The sequence below is a fragment of the Platichthys flesus genome, chromosome 6, assembly GCF_949316205.1.
Source record: "Platichthys flesus chromosome 6, fPlaFle2.1, whole genome shotgun sequence".
Classification (NCBI taxonomy): domain Eukaryota; kingdom Metazoa; phylum Chordata; class Actinopteri; order Pleuronectiformes; family Pleuronectidae; genus Platichthys; species Platichthys flesus.
The window spans coordinates 2,876,451-2,897,806 of record NC_084950.1 but is presented as its reverse complement, the minus strand read 5'-3'; the positions used below and the strand labels follow the sequence as shown (position 1 = coordinate 2,897,806).

The 21,356-nt window shown below is 43.5% G+C and overlaps 1 protein-coding gene across 2 annotated transcripts; it reads left to right on the top strand.

Annotated features, from left to right (window-relative positions):
• Positions 1–3,422: 3,422 nt before the first annotated feature.
• Positions 3,423–12,242, top strand: csnk2a2b (casein kinase 2, alpha prime polypeptide b). 2 transcript variants are annotated; one of them, XM_062390130.1, is made up of 12 exons: positions 3,423–4,414; positions 4,882–4,993; positions 6,312–6,413; positions 7,787–7,837; positions 7,979–8,038; positions 8,150–8,233; positions 9,625–9,735; positions 9,915–10,016; positions 10,407–10,507; positions 10,840–10,988; positions 11,103–11,186; positions 11,536–12,242. In XM_062390130.1, exons 1-11 carry the CDS (start codon positions 4,311–4,313, stop codon positions 11,177–11,179), a joined length of 1,053 nt encoding a protein of 350 aa, XP_062246114.1. In that variant the 5' UTR covers positions 3,423–4,310; the 3' UTR covers positions 11,180–11,186; positions 11,536–12,242. The 2 variants fall into 2 exon arrangements, with proteins under 2 accessions (XP_062246114.1, XP_062246115.1); XM_062390131.1 differs by lacking the exon at positions 7,787–7,837.
• Positions 12,243–21,356: the final 9,114 nt, after the last annotated feature.

Genomic DNA, 21,356 nt, shown 5'->3' with positions numbered 1-21,356 from the left:
TCAATTACACACAGCACTAACAAATAAAACTTTTTCCATTTATAAACTCACGTCACCTAGTTTTTTGTGCAGCACAGATCAACTCGAGGCCTTGATGTGTTACTTCTCTTATTGACTTGTCCTCTTGTGATTTGACACAATACAGTGTAATCCTTATTCACTGGGACCTGACATGAAATACAGATTTAGGAACTAAACAGTGTAATCAAAATATACAGTCACGTTTCAAATTAATGTATTTATATTTATTATCATTTAATACAACAGCTGGTAAATAATCAATATCATCTTTATTAATCTGTAAAAACTGTTTATGTAAAAATACTTTTACATCACTTCAGTATAAAGCTCCTCTCTCGTGCTTTTATTTTGGAAGCTCGAAAAGGAAGTGGGATGCTCTGCTCATGTGTGACCAATCCCAGAAACTCAGCGTCTGGACCAATCAGTGGTAGATGCTGACTCCTCTGGATGTTTGAGTCAGTCACATGATCACTGTCAGGATTTTAAAATTATCGTTTTAAATGCGATTAAAGCTCAATAAGAAAAACAACTGTTTATGTGAAGTCCTCACAAACCTGGAGATCTGCCTCGTCTGTTCCAGCCTCTAATGCAGGGGAGTCAAACTCAATTACACAGTGGGCCAAAATTAAAAAATTGCTACAAGTCAAGGGCCAGAAGGGTTCAACGTTTATTGAAAACTTATTGAAAGAACCTTAGTGCACATATTGAACCTGGAACTAACAAGGCCTATAGAGTATTGCTGATAAAACAACATTAATAAGGTAATAAATTAAATATACATAATACATAAATAATTCTAAAAGAAATAAAATCAGGTTCATTAACATTATGGCTCATTATGGCTCTATCTATCACCTCTGTGTGATAGGGCAAGTCACCATATTCTGAACTTAACTCCTCCAGAAAGGACTTGAACTGGCGGTGATTTAAACCTTTGGCTCTGATAAAGTGAACCGCTAATGTTATGATGCTCATCACATGTTCCATTTTCAAGGCTTTCCCAAACACAACGACTCCTGGTGTATGATGCAGTGATAAACTGTCAACTCACTTGTGACGTTTTCCTCCTTCATCTTTTCTCGGATCCTCCCCACCAATCCACTCTTTTGACTGCACATCGCAATTCCCACCTGTCCTGAAAACTCCTGTTTTCAAATTCAACCTTTCGTTTAGCCATTTTTTGGGGAGAGGGATAGTGTTCGTGGGACGCGATTGACGTGCTGACACACGGGCAGTCCATTGTGGGATTTGTCATTCACCCTTGACCCACCCACGCATCAGCCAATGAGAGCCTTCCATCTCACACAACCCCCCAGCCATTGGTCTAGAACTGTCCCGTGCCCCATCCCGATCTCTTCACTGACCCTCAGGAATTCTCAATAGTCATTTTGTATTGAGAACTTGCCAAACACTGCCGGCGGACCAGCTCTAGTAGTAAATAGATTTGATCATGCCTTGAGACACATGTGGTCTAGACGGTCTGTCTAGACTGTCTGTCTGTCTAGAATGTCTGGACTGTCTGTCTAGACTGTCTGGGCTGTCTGTCTAGAATGTCTGGACTGTCTGTCTAGACTGTCTGGGCTGTCTGTCTAGACGGTCTGTCTAAACTGTCTGTGTAGACTGTCTGGACTGTCTGTCTAGACTGTCTGGACTGTCTAGAAAGTCTGTCTGTCTAGTCTGTCTGGGCTGTCTGTCTAGACTGTCTGTCTGTCTAGACTGTCTGGCTAGACTGTCTGTCTGGCTAGACTGTCTGTCTGGACTGTCTGTCTAGACTGTCTGTCTAGACTGTCCGTCTGTCTAGACTGTCTGGACTCTCTGACTAGATTGTCTGTCTAGACTGTCTGTCTAGACTGTCTGTCTAGACTGTCCGTCTGTCTAGACTGTCTGGACTCTCTGACTAGATTGTCTGTCTAGACTGTCTGTCAAATCTGTCACAATCTTATTTAATCCAATACATCAGCACTGCCAAAGATACTGTCTTTACAAAAACATTGTCAAAGAGGTATTAACTTAACAAGATTTAGTTTTATTGAGTTTGCAGAGGTGCTGAACTGGATGTCAAATTGAGAGCTGTCTTCAGTATTTGGGCCGATTTAAATACATGAGGGGGAGAATATTAGAAACCCAAGAAACATCTTTAAGTATAATGCACTCAAGGAATACATCACTGTAAACTACAAACTCAAAATAATTAACCTTAATAGTGTGTGCCCGAATGGGAAAAGCTCAGCTCACCACCATCCAAAATACTAGCATTTCTTCATATAAGCAATTGAAGGAACAGTGAAAGCAAGGTTCATATCACATTTATACAGGATATTGCAGGAAGAACTAAAAGTGATATTAAAGAAAAATGGGAACTATATATGAACACAATAATCTCTGATGAACAATGGGAAAACTCATGCGAGCAGGGACACAGAATAACCAGTAGTCCTAGCTGGAGGGAATTTGGATGGAAGATTAAAATGAGATACTTCAGAACTCCACTTATAACATCTAAATGAAGCAATACCTCAGCACAATGTTGGAGGGGTTGTGGCAAGGTGGGAGACCACACACATATATTTTTGGACTGTCCAAAGTAAACAGAATACTGCCAAAAAATACAAAGGGAAATAAAAACATGTTTATTTATAGACATACCGTAAGAACCATCACACTTTATTTTAGGGACTTTGCCTGATAACCTTGAAGAAAATAGCCAGAAAAAACTTCTGAGAGCCCCTCTTGTAATAGCAAATAAAGTAATAACAGCCTCCTGGCTGAAGCCACAGCCCCCCATAATAACCCAATGGAGGGATAGAATTCAAGATATGTACAGGATGGAACTTTTGAATGCTCTTTTACAACTGGTCCCCCATTGCTCTACTCCTCCATTTGTTATGCTAAGCAGAATATATAGATATATTTATTTTCACTTGTCTTTGTTTTTCCTTTTAAGCAATGGACATTTGCATGTGATCCTCTTTCTCTTTCGGAATACTGTCTTAATGTAATGTCATGTGTGATGTACTCTGTTTGTGGACAATGTTATTGTGTAACTCAATTCTGATATGCCTGGATCCTTGATGGCTTGGGCCCAAGACATCCATGGGCCGAGGCTTAAACTTCATGCATGTTGTTTTGTCGTCAGGTTTTAGCATCGTTAAATATCGTCATCGTATAAATAAATCCTGGGGTGTGATTGTGTGTTTCATATTGATAATCTGAGAAATCCTGAAAAGAAATGATACATTTCAGGATAGAAAATAAGAGGAAAATTGTGCAGCCCATTGATAAAATCCCAGGCTTTGGGTTTTATCGAGGTTTATCTAACATGTTCCTCCTGTGCTGCCTCCAGTCACTAGGGGGCGCTGTTTCCCGGCGGCCGTGCTGCACATTTTCCTCCTGGCATTGAGCTTCTTTCACTTCCGGGCGGCTCTCTCGCTGCCGTTCAGTTGCAATCCGCCTCCCTGCGCTCTCCACCGGGGAGCCGCTGCACCACATCCCGCCGCATTCCGGGCACCTCCGTCGGCGTCTGGCACCGGCCCCCCGCCCCCGAGGCCCTCCGCCGCTTCCCCGCACGGCCGGCGGCACATGACGCGGGCTTTGCCGATGGTGGCTCACGGCGCCGAGCGCTCCCCGTCGGTGCGACATCTCCGCGCTCCGGAAGCATCGCCGGCTAATATTAGCTAACAACATCGATCTGTCCGCCGCTCCGCTGCTCTCCCCTCCGGCCGAACCCCCCCCATTAGCAGCTGATTGATAGCTGGACCACCGAGGACACTCCCCACACACCCCCAGCCGTCCGCCCCCCGCGCAGGAAGCCCACCCTCTTTTTTTCTGCCCAGATTCGGGGCCCGTGAGGAGAGAAGCCCCCGAGTCTCGACCCGAAATTTTCTCATCTCCATCCCGCTTCCCTCCTCCTCCTCCTCATCCTCCTCCTCATCGGTTGCCTTTCCCCGGGGTCCGTATCATCTCTACCTCAACACCCCGATGCCTCCCCGCCCCCGTGCAGCTGCACCATTACCCCGGCTCTGCTGCTTCTGACAATCCGACCAGGGAGCGCTGCTCGGCGGGCATTGACTGCGGCGTACCCCGGTGGTCACATCTGCTTCCCTCCTCCCTCCTCCATCTCTTCCTTTCTTTTTTTCACCCTGCTGGGTGTCGCTGCAGAGGGAAGCTCGCTGGTTGGTCTCTCCCACTTCACACCCCCACACTACGGATCTACTCCCCTCAACACCCAACCACCCTCGCCTCGTCTTGTCCGTGAGTCCCACCGCAGCGCCCGAGCCACGGGTCTCGCCATGCCGGGTCCGGTGGCCGGTAGCAAGTCCCGTGTGTACGCAGACGTCAACACCCTGAAGAGCCGGGAGTACTGGGACTACGAGGCCCACGTCCCCAACTGGAAGTGAGGACATTTCTGTGTTTGCTGCATGCTGCTGCACTTACATGCTTGTGGAGTGTTATTGTGTGCATTTGTGTTTTTTATGGAGGAGGAGGAGAGTGTCTGTGTGTGGCAGATGGGATCTATTATTACACGTATATCTGCAAGGGTGTGATGACACTACGGTAGTACAGTCTCCCAGCCCACTCCCCTGCTGTCTGACACTTCACGTCCATCCCTTCACCCTGACTACCCCCCCCCCCCTCCCCTGCCCTCCCCTGCAACCAGAGGCAGAAATCACTCCAGTCCCCGGGGGCAGAGCTTCATCCCACTAACAGGAACACTCACTTATCGACAGCTCTGACGCTGGAAATACATGTCTCTCTCTCTCGCTCTCTCTCTCTCTCTCTCTCTCTCTCTCTGTCTCTCTCTCTCTCTCTGTCTCTCTGTCTCACATCTGCTCTGCTGTGTGTCTCCGTCTGTCCTCATAGCAACCAGGAGGACTACCAGCTGGTTCGTAAGCTGGGCAGAGGGAAGTACAGCGAAGTGTTCGAGGCGATCAACATCACCAACAATGAGAAGGTGGTGGTCAAGATCCTGAAGGTGAGCGGGGTGGAGCTGCCCCGAGTGAAATGCGGCTTTTCCTGAGAGGCTGACTGGGGCATTAACTGATCTGATCCACGCTTTGATTCCCATTCAACAATCCACTTTTCTTTCAGACTCTTGACTTTAATGGGAAGCATGGGGGGGGGGGGGGGTCCTACAATATCTGGGTTCTCTTATCCTCCTCGAGCTGATGAAACCAACCCAATTTTTTTTACCTCCAGCGTGATCACTCAAACCCGATTGGAGTATAACAGTCACATACTATTAACAAAATAAGACGCTGTGTTTCCCTGAGGATCTTTTAGTAGTGGGGGCAGTTGGGCTAGATTGATTTTTAAATGCTTGTTAACCAAACTATAACAAATATAAAAGGTTAGAATAAAACGATATATAAACTCTCCATCTTGAGATAATTATACAAACCTGAAGTGAACAGTGATCACTTACACAGGCAGTAGGAAAATAAGATGGGTGTAAAGTGCTATTTACAATTTACACAGCTTGAATAATATACTGTATTAATTTGTGTTGAAGTGTTTATTAGAGAATGAAAAAATAATTTAGCTGTATACGAATAAGCAAATATAGATCACAGATAGATAATGAAAACATTTGGGTGATTAATCACTCATTAAATAATCAAATTACACTTCCTATACAATCCCTATATTTCCACACTAGTCTTTGTATTTCAATTTTTTTTTTACCATTTTGAAATCATCTTTTGAAATTTTTGAATAAATTTTTTTCTGTTGTATGTTCATAAGATCGATTGTAATAACCACAGTTGAAACCGAATTGGTCTCCGGAGTTTGATTGGCTCTTATTGTGCATTCAAGTTGTGCCGGAATAATCTGAGAAATTTAATCCAGTCTGGAAAAAAGTTACGTGAGCGCCACATCAAATCGGAACAACTCTGAAAGTCGCCGGGAATTTTGTAACACGAGTTGCTGACGTCATCACTTTAAACCAAATAACTTTACAATCCGTTAGCAGTGAGTCGTAAATTCATAAATTATTTGAATATTACTAGATGAATTATGCAGCGTGAACAATAAACACATTGATGTAGGTGGTTAAAATAACTTCCTGCTTCACCTGTTCAGTTGTGACACTGGAGATTTAAATGAGTATAAACAGAGGATGTTGTCTGAAGCTGCAGGAGTTAATCTGCTCGTCATTTAAATGTGACAGACTGAAGAACACCAAGGCAGAATCAGTTGTGTTTACAGATGATGTGATATAATTGTATTTGGCTCTCTGTTAAATCCCTTGTCTTTGTTTGTCTTTCTCGACTTGTCCTTCTTCAAATCAGCCGGTCAAGAAGAAGAAGATCAAGCGAGAGATCAAGATCCTGGAGAACCTGCGAGGTGGGACCAACATCATCCGACTGGTGGACACAGTCAAAGACCCAGTGGTAGGCTCATTAATGACTAATCACTACTCGGGCAGTAAACAACACCTGTCCAATGTTCTTTTAGAGAAAGAGAGGAGGACGGTGTTGTCTCCAAACAATTAGAGGCTGAATGGTGGGTCACAGATGAAGTGGGATTTCTCCTGGTTTTCCTAAGGAGTCCTCAGTGAATCTATTCACGCTACAATCAAGCAAACGCACAAAAACGATGTTCGTTGTTAATAGTCATGTGGAATCTTTTGGGGTAGATTATGAAATGGTGGTGAGACACACTTAGGCTACGGCTGGTGCCCACAGTCGAGGTAATGAAAAGGAAACCTTGTTCTCGTTCCGGGAAAAATATGTTTAAAACCCTAAAGCTGAAATGATGAGATAAACCCAGTGAGGCTCTTAACTTAATGTCTTTCATATTCAAAAACAACTTTTTACACAGAACCAGGACTGTGGATTTTTCCCCACGTTGCTTATAGAGAAGTTTTTTATGGACACTAAACGGTTTGTGTCTGGTACATATTGAAGTGCACCATGTTTGTTTGGGTATTAAAAACATATTTCTCTGTCTTGTATTTCTTCCGGAAAAACATTTTAGAGTTAATTATGAGATAATCAAGTCAAAATTCAATTATAAAACTCTAGAATCTAATTTATCACTTGTAACAATCAGCATAAACAATGACTCCTCTTTCAGCATGTGACCGAACGGCTGCTTTATGGAAACTAAAATAAGAAACTGCCTCACTCTGATGAGCTCTAAACAATCATGGATTTCTGTGTATAATTATAAATCATATTAACTCTAATAAGAGCCACTGACTTTGATCATGGACTGAATGTGATGATTAATTTCTGTGCATGTGGGAGAAAGAAAGATTTGAATTGGTGTTGGGAGTTTCTGAATTTACAGAGGTGTGTAACTTAAGAAGTCAATCTGTGGGAAGATCAAGTAGTTTTACATTTTAGTCTTTTATTTCTATTTTTCCTTTTACAACTTTTATCAGCTGGAAAAACTTCAACAACCAGAAAGGAGGAGTATGTTTAGGCCGTTGAGCTGAGACATGAGTTTGTTCCGTACAGTGGGAACCAGCAGAGTCCTTTTATGTGGGACCAAGTTTTTACTGGAAATTACAACTTTTAGAGTTTCGCTTGAGTTTTTAGACTCAAGCAACAGCAGCTGCTCTTGTGACCTTCGACCTTTGAGCTGGACGTTTGCTCTTCCTCCTGTTTTACTCTGTTCTGAGTTTGGATCCTGTTCCTAATTCTTCAGATCTTAATGTGGGGTTAATCAAATCTGTGATTAATCAGGCGACTGAATCATAATGAATGTGTCTTGATTGTGACTCTCCGTCCTTTTCTGTCTCTCTGTGGGGGATGAACAGTCCAGAACTCCGGCGCTCGTCTTTGAATGCATCAATAACACAGACTTCAAGGTACAGTCGTCCCCTCTGGTTTCCTCTGCTGCGTCTCTGCTCCCACTGGTCATGTTGTACTGATGGTTTGTTATCAGGGGGCAGCAGCGACTTTTCACAGGCTTCGGTCAGACTCTCAATCAGGTTTGTGTTTCCCTCCAGGAGCTGTACCAGAAGTTGACAGATTACGATATCCGTTTCTATATGTATGAACTACTGAAGGTGAGGCCTGTTTCCACGAACTACGATTAATCCATGTCCTGATTTGTGTTATTGTGTTTCAGAGGAATTAAAACGACTGTGAACACAAGCCTGTCTCTTTTGTCTCGTCAGGCTCTGGACTACTGTCACAGCATGGGAATCATGCACCGTGACGTCAAACCACACAATGTGATGATTGATCACCAGCTGAGAAAGGTAGGCGGTGCCCTATATAGCCTACTTTCTATTTTTCTCTCTTTGCTCACCCACACACTCTGAATATTACATCCCACTCTGCTTTTTCAGCTCCTGTTTCTCTCCCAGTTTATTTCTTTCTCTGGCTTTCTCCATCCTTTCATCACTCTCCCTATTCCTTATTCTGTGTGTTTGAACCGGAGCCAGATTATTGTTGAGAAGACTTTTGTACAGATGGAGTCCCCGGGTCCACGAGCAGTGAGATTCTTAAAATAAGAGCAGTTGTCATTTACATTTAAATGAACTGTGAGTCCTGCTACAGCCGGATGCAGTCTGTGCCCAGTCCCAGAAGCTTTAAGTATAACTGCTCTGAACAGTTTAACAGTAATGTCAACAGCTAAGCACGAGCAGCGATGGTTGGATCAGGTTACATGCTCCACCTGTGTATCCAAATTTTCTATATTACATTGTTGTTTATCAGGATTGGACAAAATCAACGCGTCTTAACAGCAAGTTTAAAAATGTTAATGCATTTTCTGATTCACCATCCATTTGGGATGTGTGTGACTAAATGATTAAATGTTGACACCTTTGTCACCAGCGGAAAATACTGTGAGTTGTTCCTCTCTGTTTATTCAAAAGTCTGGTTTCTCGGTTTGAGAGCAGGACTCATTGATTCATGTTTGGATTTTCTAACGCTCTCACTCAAAACCCTGTTTGTTTGTGTGTTTTTTTTCAGCAAGATTACACAAAAACTACTAAACAGATTTTCACAAAACTTGGTGCGAGGACGGAGATCGGGCCACAGTTTTGATGCAGACACAGGATTTTTTTTGTATCACTTGTGTTAACATTGCTGGATAGAGTGTGTTTTATCTTGTCCTAGAGCAGAGGAGAAATAAGGAGTAGAGCTGAAGCTGAAGAGCAAGAAATCTAAGCACAAGCAGGGTGTATCAGAGTGCAAGCGCAGAGTTGTAAGCGAAAACATTGCAAAATCTGAACACGAAATCAATATTGTCTCTAACCCCCCACCAAGTTTTGCGAAAATCAGTACTTTTGTTTTTGCGTAATCCCCCCCCCCCCCCCCCCCCCCGCATTGATTAATCGCCAAAAAGCCGACAGCAAAGTTCGTCAAACTCTTCTTTTTAAGAGGAAACGTGCATTGATGAATGTTTTTGGGAATTTAAAATGAAGAAAGAAGTATTTTCACTTTGATCAGTGCAGAAAAACACTTTCTATACAACTCAATAGTATTTGTCCAGCAGGGGGCAGGAGGCTACCATAAGTGTAAATTATCCCTGCAGACACACCCACTGTCACAGGAAGTGACGTGAGGTCACCCCGCTGATGTTGTTGAGTTTTTTAAAACTTTCTGCGAAGTGAAGCTGACGGAGAACAAACTGTTTCCACAGCTTCGTCTAATAGACTGGGGACTGGCAGAGTTCTACCACCCGTCCCAGGAGTACAACGTCAGAGTGGCCTCACGATACTTCAAGGGCCCCGAACTGCTGGTGGACTACCAGGTAACACACACACACACACAGACACACACCGAGGCTGACACCTTTTTTCATTTTTGAACAAACAAAGTTTTCCCGGTCACACGTTCATGAGAATACGCTGTAGTCTCATGTGGATAATCTGGACACGTGTGTGTGTGTTCTCATCATCGGCAGTGCTGTTTGATGATTTTGTGTTTCAGATGTATGACTACAGTCTAGACATGTGGAGCTTGGGCTGCATGTTGGCCAGTATGATCTTTCAGAAAGAGCCCTTCTTCCACGGACAAGACAACTACGATCAGGTACTGCAGTCACCACACGTGATGCTCCTACACACCAACGACAACAGCAGCTTCTTCAAATCAAAAGAGACGGATAAGATGATTTAATGCACACAAACATGCTGAGAAACAAATAAGGAAATACTTACACATGGCTGATGTAGAATCCTGTGTCCTAGTGAGGACGTCCTGAACATGTAATAGAGACAACCTGGATTCGTGACCTGGACCTTTGATGAATGTCGTGTGTTGTGACTCAGGGTAACAACAGGAAGAGGGCGCTGTCGTGTCAGCTCTAGTAGAACTAAAGCTTAACGAGTTCATCACAATGACAGAGGTGGAAGGATAACATGTTAACAGTTCAAACAGTGGAGAACCGAGTTTGATCCCCACGTGTGCTGTGTCTTCCAGTTGGTGCGAATTGCCAAGGTGCTGGGGACGGACGAGCTGTTCGGATACCTGCGCAAATACCACATTGAACTGGACCCGCGCTTCAAAGACCTGCTGGGACAGTGAGTTCGCTCTGTGGGTCATTCTGACAAACAGGAGCTGCGTGTGTGTGTGTGTGTGGGGGGGGGGGGGGGGGCGGTTGTGTCATTCACTCTTCCACTGATCGATAAAGAACAACAGTGTAGAATATTTCAGCTCTGATGTTTTCTGGTGTCAGTTTTGAGCCTCTCCAGGAATCCTGTGGAGGCTCCTGTTGGACGATCAGTGTTTCCCTACAAAACCCATCGTCTACCTGTCAAATGTATTTTCCTCCTCTTGCTGTTGTGGGTCGATGCCGCTTCAGTGTTGATGGTGATGGTGTGTAACTGTCGATGTGTGTTGTGCGTCCCTGCAGGCAGAGCAGGAAGCGCTGGGAGCAGTTTGTGCAGACGGAGAACCAGCACTTGGTGAGTCCAGAAGCTCTGGACCTGCTGGACAAGCTGCTACGCTACGACCACCAACAGAGGCTGACGGCCACAGAGGCCATGGAGCACCCGTACTTCTGTAAGCACAACACACACTAAAAATCACACACACACACACAGGTAACACGGGGTGAGACATTTGTTATATACAGTAATTGTGGAATATGACCTCCCTTCCTCACTCCTCCTGCAGATCCAGTAGTAAAAGAACAGTCTCTGTCAAACTCTGACAACAACATGGTTTCCAGTGTTAACACCACAGCGCGGTGAAACGCAGGTAACGGCTGGAAACACGACTCACGGCTTTGTGTTGAGATGATTTCGTTTTTTGTTTGACACTTTTTCTGCTGCTACGTGTGTGAATTTGACAAATGCAAACAAGGAAAACCGACGATATGACAGCGCCCATGAATTAACACAAAAGCATTTCTGTGCTTCCATGTAAGAAGATTGAACATTGACCAAACTAAAAAAGTCAGTCTGATCAGTTTGGTTTTAATTAGTTGTTTTACTAACGAGTGAACCTCATGATTGACAGTTGATTTATCTCATTATCTGTGATGATGTCTCGTCTCGTCTGTCCTCCTGCTCACACTCATCCTCGTCTTCCTCTCTTTTCTTCACAGAGGTGGAAGAAGAAGAAGGATGTTTGTTACCTCAACTTTGTACCCGGTTGTGACAGTAACCTTTGACAAGTGTACAGTGACAATGGATCGAAGTAACTCTGACCAGTTACACACTCACAGACATGTGCAATCGGATTCACACACACACAGCAGTGCAAGCACACCTCTATACAAACACACAAATGCACACGCACACACACAACCACACACGCAGACATGCACACAAACACCCTCCTCCTCTGTATCAGTCTGTGATTGGCTTGTCCTGGTTCCCTGTCCAGCAGCCTGACCAATGAGCTTGAAGCTGCTCCTCCGTCGTCCCCTCAGATGGTCCTCGTCCTCCCAGTCTCATGTAGGTCGACAGGGACAAACTTTTAAAGACAACTCTCTCCTCCCTCCGTTGTCCCTCCATCCCTCCTTTATTATCATCCCCTCTTTGTTTGCATCAGCATGAAGAATGACCCGGAGCGTGAGCCTGTACAAGCCCCTCCTCTCTCAACCCCATCATCCATCCATCCGTCTGTCTGTCTGTCTGTCCCCCGTCTCTCTCTCTCCCCCCCCATTCTCCACCATGTACATCAACAGACAGACAGACGTCTTAGCACTACCCCAGTTCTGAAAGTGGCATGGTGGACTCTCTCTAGATAGAATGATGATGATGATGATAATAATATTAATGAAAAATAAATGATTTTTATTTAGATGAACTCAGCCTGTGACAGGTGGATTTCTGTGTTATGTTCGTGTCACTGTACAGATTCATGCACTGTGGGAAATCAATGGAAATGTCAATGCAATGGATCCTCTCCCTGATCGGCAGCCACACTAAGTTGTATTGACTTCTTCATTCATCCAAACAACATGTGCTTCGAGGCTCATGTCGATCCGTCCCCTCGTTTTACATTGAACACAGTTCTGACAACCAGCGTAAGATACATTCTCCTTTATACACAAATACGTCAACTAGAAATTCTACAGTTCAACAACAATAAAAGGTCGTGGAACAAATCATTTTGGAGAAATCTGAAGAAATGGATCTAGACAATTATAAATATCCACTAAATTTGTATAGTTTTCTTTTATAAATGAATATTGTGCATGTTCATAATGTGTTGCAGTGTAAATTAATGAAGAGGGAGGCAGGACTGGTACCTCAAGCTTTTACTGTGAAAATCTGCGGAGCCACTGGATCTGTAACTAATGATTTTTTACTTTGGTGCCAAAACTGACAGAAATTAGATTTTGTTAAATCATTACACAGATGGAACACTGTGTTAGAAACGTTTTCTCCCAGAGGTGTAGAGTTGAAACACAACAACAGAACACGAGGACAGATTCGAGAACAACAACATGATGCTAATGAAGCAGAAAACACAATTATGAAGCTTCCCAGGAAGACAATTTAAAAGAATCATTATAGAGTCATTAAGACTGTTCAATACATTCAGTTTTCTGGTTATTTAATTATCTGAATGAGCTGCTTGCCTCTCAACATCGCTCCCATCAGTAAACAACTCTCCACCATGTGACCTGTGACCTTTGACCTCTGCAACCCAAACACAAAACAACACCTGAGACAAAAGGTTGGATGATGCGATACAGTAAAACCAGAGCACCAGCTCTGGGGGGGAGGGCGACGTAATGAGAGCGCTGGAGTGTGAAAACTGAGCTGTTGTGTAAAGCTGCCACATCTAGTTCACAGCTGCTGCAGTGATGTGTGTGTGTGTGTGCTTATCTCACTGCACCAAACCACAGACACACACGAGTCAGCAAATAACCCGAAATACTGAAAGCACCACATTGAACCAGGCGGCCAAATTCCTCTATAATGTGAACTGCACAATGTATTTAATTTTCATTCATTTATTTAGAGGAACACATTATTCTGTAAATGGCTGGATCTTCCACTGCAGACGTTTGGCCAGATGTTGTGATCACCACAAACTCCACGTGAGGCGACACACAAACAAACCCAGCAGATCCACAGGGTCACAGACTCTTCATGTTCTTCAAGCTGATAAATACTTGACTAACTCTTTCTTCGTTTGGAGGAGAAAACATAGCAGATACATGTGGGAGCACATCTTTATCGTATGGTCCGTAATGTTTTTACAGTCCATGCAGACAGTCAGCCCTCAGAGTTCCAGCTGCAGTAGTGGCATGAAATACAGTGAATACAGGTCACCCAGAATGTGTTCCCTCCCTGTTACTGCCCTGTGTATATAAGCCTCTGTCCTTCCCTTTGTCCATGTCGGATTGTGCTCGTGTGGTTGCTGTTCTGGCTGTCTTGCTTCTTGCGTCTTGTCTTCTTGCTCCTTGTGTTGTTGCTCTTTTTGCTTCTTGCGTCTTGTCTTCTTGCTCCTTTAGTTGTTGCTCTTCTTGCTCCTTGTGTTGTTGCTCTTCTTGCTCCTTGTGTTGTTGCTCTTCTTGCTTCTTGTGTGTTGCTCTTCTTGCTGTTCTTGTTCTGGTTCCTCTTGTCATTCTCGTCGGTGTTTCTTGGTGATGTCCATTCCTGTGTTCCTGCCCTGTCTTGATCTCCTGAGCCTCGTGTAAGTTTCCTTGTTTTTTTGTCCTCTTGTTTTTCCACTGTTAGTGTTTTGTGTTTTTGGTTAGTTTAGATTCTTTTTATATTAAATACTCTTTTTTTTCATATACCTCTGCTCCTGGGTCCATCTCCTTCCTCAAACCTTAACAATATCAGATCATATAAATACTCCTGTTTCTGTACTGTGAAAACAATTTCACTGTAATACTCACATTACTAATTGTACATTACATTTGTATTTATTGATTTATCCCGTTGAATGTTCATAGTGTAGAGGTTTATATTATATAGCTGTCCTTTACAGGTCAGTAATCAGCTGTTGTTGATCAGTGTGTTTGTGTGTTTGTGTGTGTGGGTCCAGAGTATCATGTTTCTCATTGTAAAGAAACCAGAGCTTTGACTCCCTGGTCTTCAACTTGACTCCTTGCTCACATTTACTTGCAAACATGGAACGGGCCCTCCTGATGAGTTTCCTCACACATGAGAGGAGTCTCTCCAGAAAGCTCCTCTTTTTGTGCTTGGCTGTGAAGATCCTCACGGCCTCCATAATGGCGTCGTCAGCCTTTTGTCTCTCGATGGCTGCCAGGAGCTCCACCGCGGAGCCGAACCTCCGACACAGGTGTTTGAACAAACCCTTGGAGGCCCGGTTGACGTGTTTGTGTTTGATCGTACTCCCGGGGCTGACCTGGAGCTGCTCGCTCTTCTCCAGCAGATTTTTGACTATTCTTTCTAAATCTGATAAGCGCATCGGTACTTGGGCCTTCAGCGTGGTGTGCAGCACTAGCTTGGTGAGAACGAAGCCAATCAGCATGTGATCACCTGGCGTTTGTACCGACTCAGTATCACAGTGGTCAACGGAGGAAGTGGCATAATCTTCATCATCAGCATCCTCCTTTTCCCCTGTGCATCCATCATCAGAGTTTCCTTGATCAGTATGCCAACTTTCCATTGAGCTTGTTTTATGAGAATCTCCATCATTTTCCTCTGAGTGTTTGTCATCCACATCTTCTTCATCCACATCTTCTTCATCCACATCTTCTTCATCCACATCTTCTTCATCCACATCTCCTTCATCCACATCTCCTTCATCCACATCTCCTTCATCAAAATCTCCTTCATCAGCATTCCAACTTTCCGTTGAGCCTCCATTATCGGAATTTCGATTGTCAGTGTTACCACCTGCCTCAAGGCTGGCTACAAAAAGGGAGATCAAACTTTCCATTGCGCTTCCATTATCAGAATATTCATCATCAGCATTTTCCTCTGTGTTTCCATGATCAGAATTTCCTTCGTCAGTAATCCAGCTTTCTGTAGAGCTACCATCATCCGCCTCTTCATCGTCAGCATCCCGATTTTCCTCTGAGCGTCCGTTATGAGAGTCTTCATGGTCATTACTCCAACTTTCCATTAAGCTTCCCCGATCAGACCCTCCATCAGGTGAGACGTCACTGACTTGGTCATTCGTGTCCTCACAGAGCTCCTGCTTGTCCGTCTCATCTCCTCGTCCGTCCCCTCGCTGCACAGTGAGCAGGCGATTGGTCAGTTTGCGAATTAGACGGATCATTGCAACAGAAGCTTTCTCTCTCTACTCGAACACCGTTGACCTGATTATGATTTATCGGGATATTTCTGGAGGACAATTCAAGAACCTAGCATTCGTCACGGGCCTCAGTCAGAATCGTTAATGCACATCAAGCACTCAGTTTGAGTTTGTCTGGCCCCTGGTGAGTCCAGGCTGTACACTTCTTCTACTCTATAGGCCCATTGTGCTCTGATCACCATCACACCTTTGATCAGTTATCCTTTGATCCGATCAGAAATACTGTAATGATAAAGGGAAATCTAAAGAAGTGGTACAGTTTATCGTTGAAGGTTAAAATTGATCAATTATGAAAACTGTGAAAGGAATATCTCACGACTGTCTTTAATGGATACAAATAATCCCTTGGACTCAAAGAGGAACTGATCACTTATTGTCTAAGGATAAAAGGTCACGATCACATGACCATGCATGATTTTCAGCTCGACAAAGTGAGTTGGTTCAAATTCAAATCAAAATCTGGTTCTCTTGGTTTTATGAAGGTATTTCCTTCATAATGCCAGACAGGGCCCTTGGCAGAGGGATGCAGTCGACTCAGTGACACTCTTGTTGGTCTTTGTAATGATTTAAAACTAAAAAACACATTGTTAGTTGTGTTCGTCATCAACACAACAACCCTTTCTGTCCATGCTTGAACAAATCGGGTTGTTTCACACATATTTCCGCAGCTCTGTTTGCTTCACACTGATATTAAGTGGTTTGTGGATTCATTGGAAAAGGAACATGCTTTATTGAGTAACTTTTGAATCAGAATCCAAAGGCAGTCTTGGATGTCTGTAAGCTTTTCATTCAACCAAACAAGCACCATATATGCAGTCATATCTTTTATTATCACAAAGATCTTCAAATTTTATTCCACATTTAAGAAACATGTTCAACATCACAGCATAAAACGAGCAGAGGAGACAGAAACCATTTGACTTTGAAGTTGGACCACATCTGCCCAACAGATTCATGAGTTTTCAATTGGTTAAAGTTATTAAAAGTTTTTCTTGGTTTTATGATGAAAGACATGAAAACACGTCAAACAAGCTTCATTCAGGAGCATGATGTTACTCATCAGGTCCTCGAGTGGACAAAGAGTCTGAACTCGACCACAACAGAAATACAGAGAATAAAATCCACTCTGCTGAACAACAACATAAAAACACTCAAGCTTTTTTTGTCCTAACAAAATGGGGACAAGGTCACGTCTTCCTCTCCAGACAGAACACAAGTCAAGTGACCTCCTCCAAAGTCCTCAGTGGCTCTGCTCGCTGTCCAAAGTGGAATAATCTGAATTGACCTTTCCATGGGAGGGGGCTCATGCCATGATCCCGACTGTGAGTGTGGAAACATGGTGTAACCTGCTGGGGACGTGGGGGGGCTCTGCACTCAGCCCACACGTTTGATGCTGCGTTTGTGCCTGGGACCGCCCAGGAGGCACTTCCTGTCCGACTTGGGGCCAGGCGACGGCGGGGGCGGAGAGCTGGACCCTTGTTTCCTGAGCGGAGAGAGAAACCAGAGACCAAGGAAGAGGAAGATGAGAGGAGGAAGTGTGATTGAAGATGGGTTCTGGCAGTGACACGAGAGCTCTTAATTATTAACCTCAGGCTCCTGTGACCTCTGCCGACAGAAACACAGGTTTGATCACACTGCGGGGGGGCATGGGGGGGAGGGATTACAGCCACATTATCTTCCTTAAATACATCAGGATTTATACTTGGTGATGTCTTATAAGTTTATCCATTAACTTAATGAGCATTCATAAAATGTTAGTAACAAGTATTTTTCTTTTAAAACCAATTAACTGTTTCTTCACATCAATATCTGATCCAAGAAGTAATCATTAAATATTTATTAACCATGAATTAAATCGTTTGTACAGGTGTCATTACAAATTGGAACTCAGTTGTAAAACTAATGTTATTTTTGATTTCTACATTTTGACAATCAGCTTTTACCTTCACCCTTTAATACTTCAATCAGTAACACATTAATTAATTAAGTTGATTTAACTCAAAGGGAAAAGGTTATCTCACCGGCATTGCAAATATGAATTAAAAAAAACTTAATGCATTTGTGTTTAACCAATTAAAGTTATGTTAAAGACTGTGGGTGACGGTACTTCACTGAAACACTGGGTCATACATATTCCTATCAGCTCATAGAAGTAAAGCTCCATTGACACATTATGAATCCCGGTCTCTAGCAGTGGAGTCGTTGATCACCTGCAGGCAGCAGCCGCCGCAGCAGCCTCTCTTTTCCTGACCTGCTTCATCACCTTCAGCATGCCACAGATCTGCCGCAGGGTCATCTTGGGCGGGGGGTACGCCAGGCGGGGCCTCGGCGTGCACCGGGGGCCCCGGTACGTGAAGAGGGCCAGATAGTTGGTGCCTCGGGGAGCCCGGCCAAACAGGTACAGGGGCTGACCGCTGCCATAGCAGGACGCAAACTGGTAGGAGACGGACACGTGAGACAATCAGACATCAGGATAATGTCTCTCTGTGAAGCCGAACCATTTGGATTCGCTTTTTGATTTTAGGTGTCATCACGACCAGCAGCAAGTATTTGGCTTCAGTTTTGTACAACAGGATAAAGTAGATCCGATGCTATGAGAAGGTCACATACACACAAGCTGCAATAACACCCTGGTTTTACTGGTTTTTTTATGATAGTATAAGATGATTACACACAGAGCGCTCTGTCTGTTCTATCATATCTATATTTATATCTTGCACTATCTGCACTATACAGATATGCACTAAATTGCATTGCATAGCTGTACAATTACAGATAAAGGCTTTCTGGTTGATACTAACATAGACAACTACCAACAACTACACATGAAATGCTGTGTTGTTCCATAAAATCAACACAATGATAAACACTAAATTTGAGATTTGATGAAATTAAGGACAATTCTTTAAACTTTTTTTATTGCCATTAACTTGTTTGTTATTTATTCTTTAGTTATTTGTGTTTACTCTTGTCCCTCATTGGTCTCCCTTGTATCTTGTGTCTCACCATGTGGTTAACATGTCGAAACCAGACTGGGTTCTTCCCAACCAACCAAAACCATCTTTGTATTCTCTTGTTCGGAAGCAATTTTCTGCTCTGATGTTGTTTTACTGTTAATTAACCCCAGTGGGGGGGAGGGGAGCTGCCCCCAGTGGAGTTAATTAAGTTATTGGAATTTAATTGAATCTGCTGCGTGATGAGTGTGTGTGACACTGATTCGTTGCCACTGAGGAAATCACTTGATAACTGATGCAGAATTCAAAACACTGATAATTGTTTAGTTACATCATTCGCCCTGAAGCTCGAACATGTTCATGTACCAACACACAATAGATGCTGTAGAAAGACACTATAGATTATCTATGTATAGACACATACATACAATACACTCACACACACACACACACTTCGCCCCATTGTAATTAGCCTCTGCAGACTTAATCACCCACTTCATCAGAAACCCAAGACACAGACACACACACACAAAAACACACAAAGGATCAATCTCACAGAGAGAACTCAGTGAAGATTCATTTACAGCAGCGACACCGGATCGTGTCCTTCGGCCTTGCAACAGTTGTCCACTCATCGGTCGCACACACACACACACACACACTTGTACTCATAATAACTGAGTATATCACTTAACGTCATGCACAGAGAAAACAATACTCGATCCTCCTATCAGATGTCTACAGCAACAATAACTCAATTCTATTTCAGAAATTTACTATATTCAAGTTTCCTAAAATGTTGACGTTTACACTTTAAACACTTAAGTTTGCTTTCCCCTGCAGATCTGAATGAGATCATCTCAAAGTCTGTTTAAGCCAGAAGTAAAACACAGAATTAAACTGCACGAGTGATGCAGCAGTTTGAGATGGACATGCAAACACACACACACAAACACACACACAATGACACACAGGTACTTACAGGTACAACTGTAGCCATGGACGAGTGTGAACGCTCTCTAGTGATGAAATGATATTAGCATGAGTATCTCTGCCTTTTTATACACAAAACAACCCGCCTACTTCTGACATCAACACACTGAGGTCACTCCCATCACACACACACACACACACACACACACACACACACACACACACTTGCATGTTGCTTCAGGTTACAGACACTGACACGTACGCTGGGGGCTCCTTTGTTTTGCAGGGTATTTTTAGAATCAGCAGTAAATGAGGGGCTGAAACCCGAGGGGGGGCTTATTGATGATGACGGGAGGAAAAGAGGGATGGAGAAGAGATTCCAAGAAAGAAGAGAAAGATGAGAAAAGTTGGAGAAAGAGGAGAGAAACCGGATGTAGAATAAAAGGCTGTGATGGGGGGGGGGGGGGGGGCAGCATGCGTCACACGGTGTTGGGTGATGTCCCTGAACAAAGCGACGCACTGATGCGTTTACATATCGTCAATCAGTCCAATACTTCACATCGCTGATGGGAAGAGATACGACCGGACACACGCTCCCTGTGATGGGTTCGATCTCCCGGGAGGAAACAGGAGAAGGTCTGAGGTGTCGACGCATCCAACTAACATTCAAACACATTGTCCTCGCTCGTTATTCACACTCATGCAACACGGGCCCAGATCCACAGACTGCAGCCGTTCCAGAGGAGTGAACAGTTTGCTCTTTTAAATGCCAAGTTTAAAAAGAAAAGACCTGGAACCCCCTCAGGTTTATCCAGGGGTCCTTCAGGAAACCCCCAGCCATAGATTGTATATACAGTTGGATGACACGCCTCCACTTCCTGCCACTATCCACAATTTCACCTAAATATCCCAAATCTGAAAACTGCCATACTGAGGTCGATACACCTGTTCAGAATCAGAATCATGTTTATTGGCCAAGTAAGTTTGCACAAACAGGGAATTTGACTCGGTAAAGTATGTCTCAGTTGCTTACAAAGAATACACATCACAAAACAAAACAAAACAAAACAAAACAAAACAAAACAAAACAAAACAAAACAAAACAATACAAACAGTCCGAACAGTGCGACGGTCTAAGAAAAGAAGTGCAGATGTGCATATTACAGTTATCCAGTGAGGGTGAAATAAGTAAACATAATTAAATATAATTATAATATATATTATATATAATATAATATAATTTCGGGAGTAACTGTACAGTGGTTATTATAAGGATCCAGAGTTATTGCACAATGCTACAGTGGGTTGTCAATCAGGATGTTCCACAATGATTTTGTAGCATCAAATAAAGAATTTAAACAGATACTGATTCATTAAACTTCAGTTATCTGGGTCAAAGTTGGGCTGCATGGTGTCGTAAGTTTCCTCCTTTCTGGAGTTCCAGCTCGTCTGAGTGGGTTTTCTTTGGATTCACCAGTTTCCTCCCACAGGCTGAAGACATGGCTAACTGGGAGAGTGAACATCAGCTGGGATAGCTCCTCCCAATGTTGTCTATGTATGTCAAGGGACAAGCAGTGTTGATTATCGATGGATGTTCTTTGATTATTTTTTTTTGGTCCCATTTACCAACACGGATTAGGTAAGGATCATGATCTATACTGCAGCCAGCCACCAGGGGGCGACTGGGGCACTTTGGTTTATTTTGGGGGATCTTAACTTTAAATACAGAACCAAAGCTCTGGACTAAATTCTTAATTCTTCAGAAACAGTTCTTTATAAGTGTCTGAGC

What these genes read in the sequence shown, in the direction of transcription:
- csnk2a2b (XM_062390130.1), top strand. Translation starts at nt 4,311, where the DNA reads ATGCCGGGTCCGGTGGCCGGTAGCAAGTCCCGTGTGTACGCAGACGTC. An exon ending in ACACAGTCAAAGACCCAGTG is followed by an intron (nt 6,414 to 7,786) that starts GTAGGCTCATTA and finishes GGGGATGAACAG; the next exon opens with TCCAGAACTCCGGCGCTCGT. An exon ending in TTGATCACCAGCTGAGAAAG is followed by an intron (nt 8,234 to 9,624) that starts GTAGGCGGTGCC and finishes CTGTTTCCACAG; the next exon opens with CTTCGTCTAATAGACTGGGG.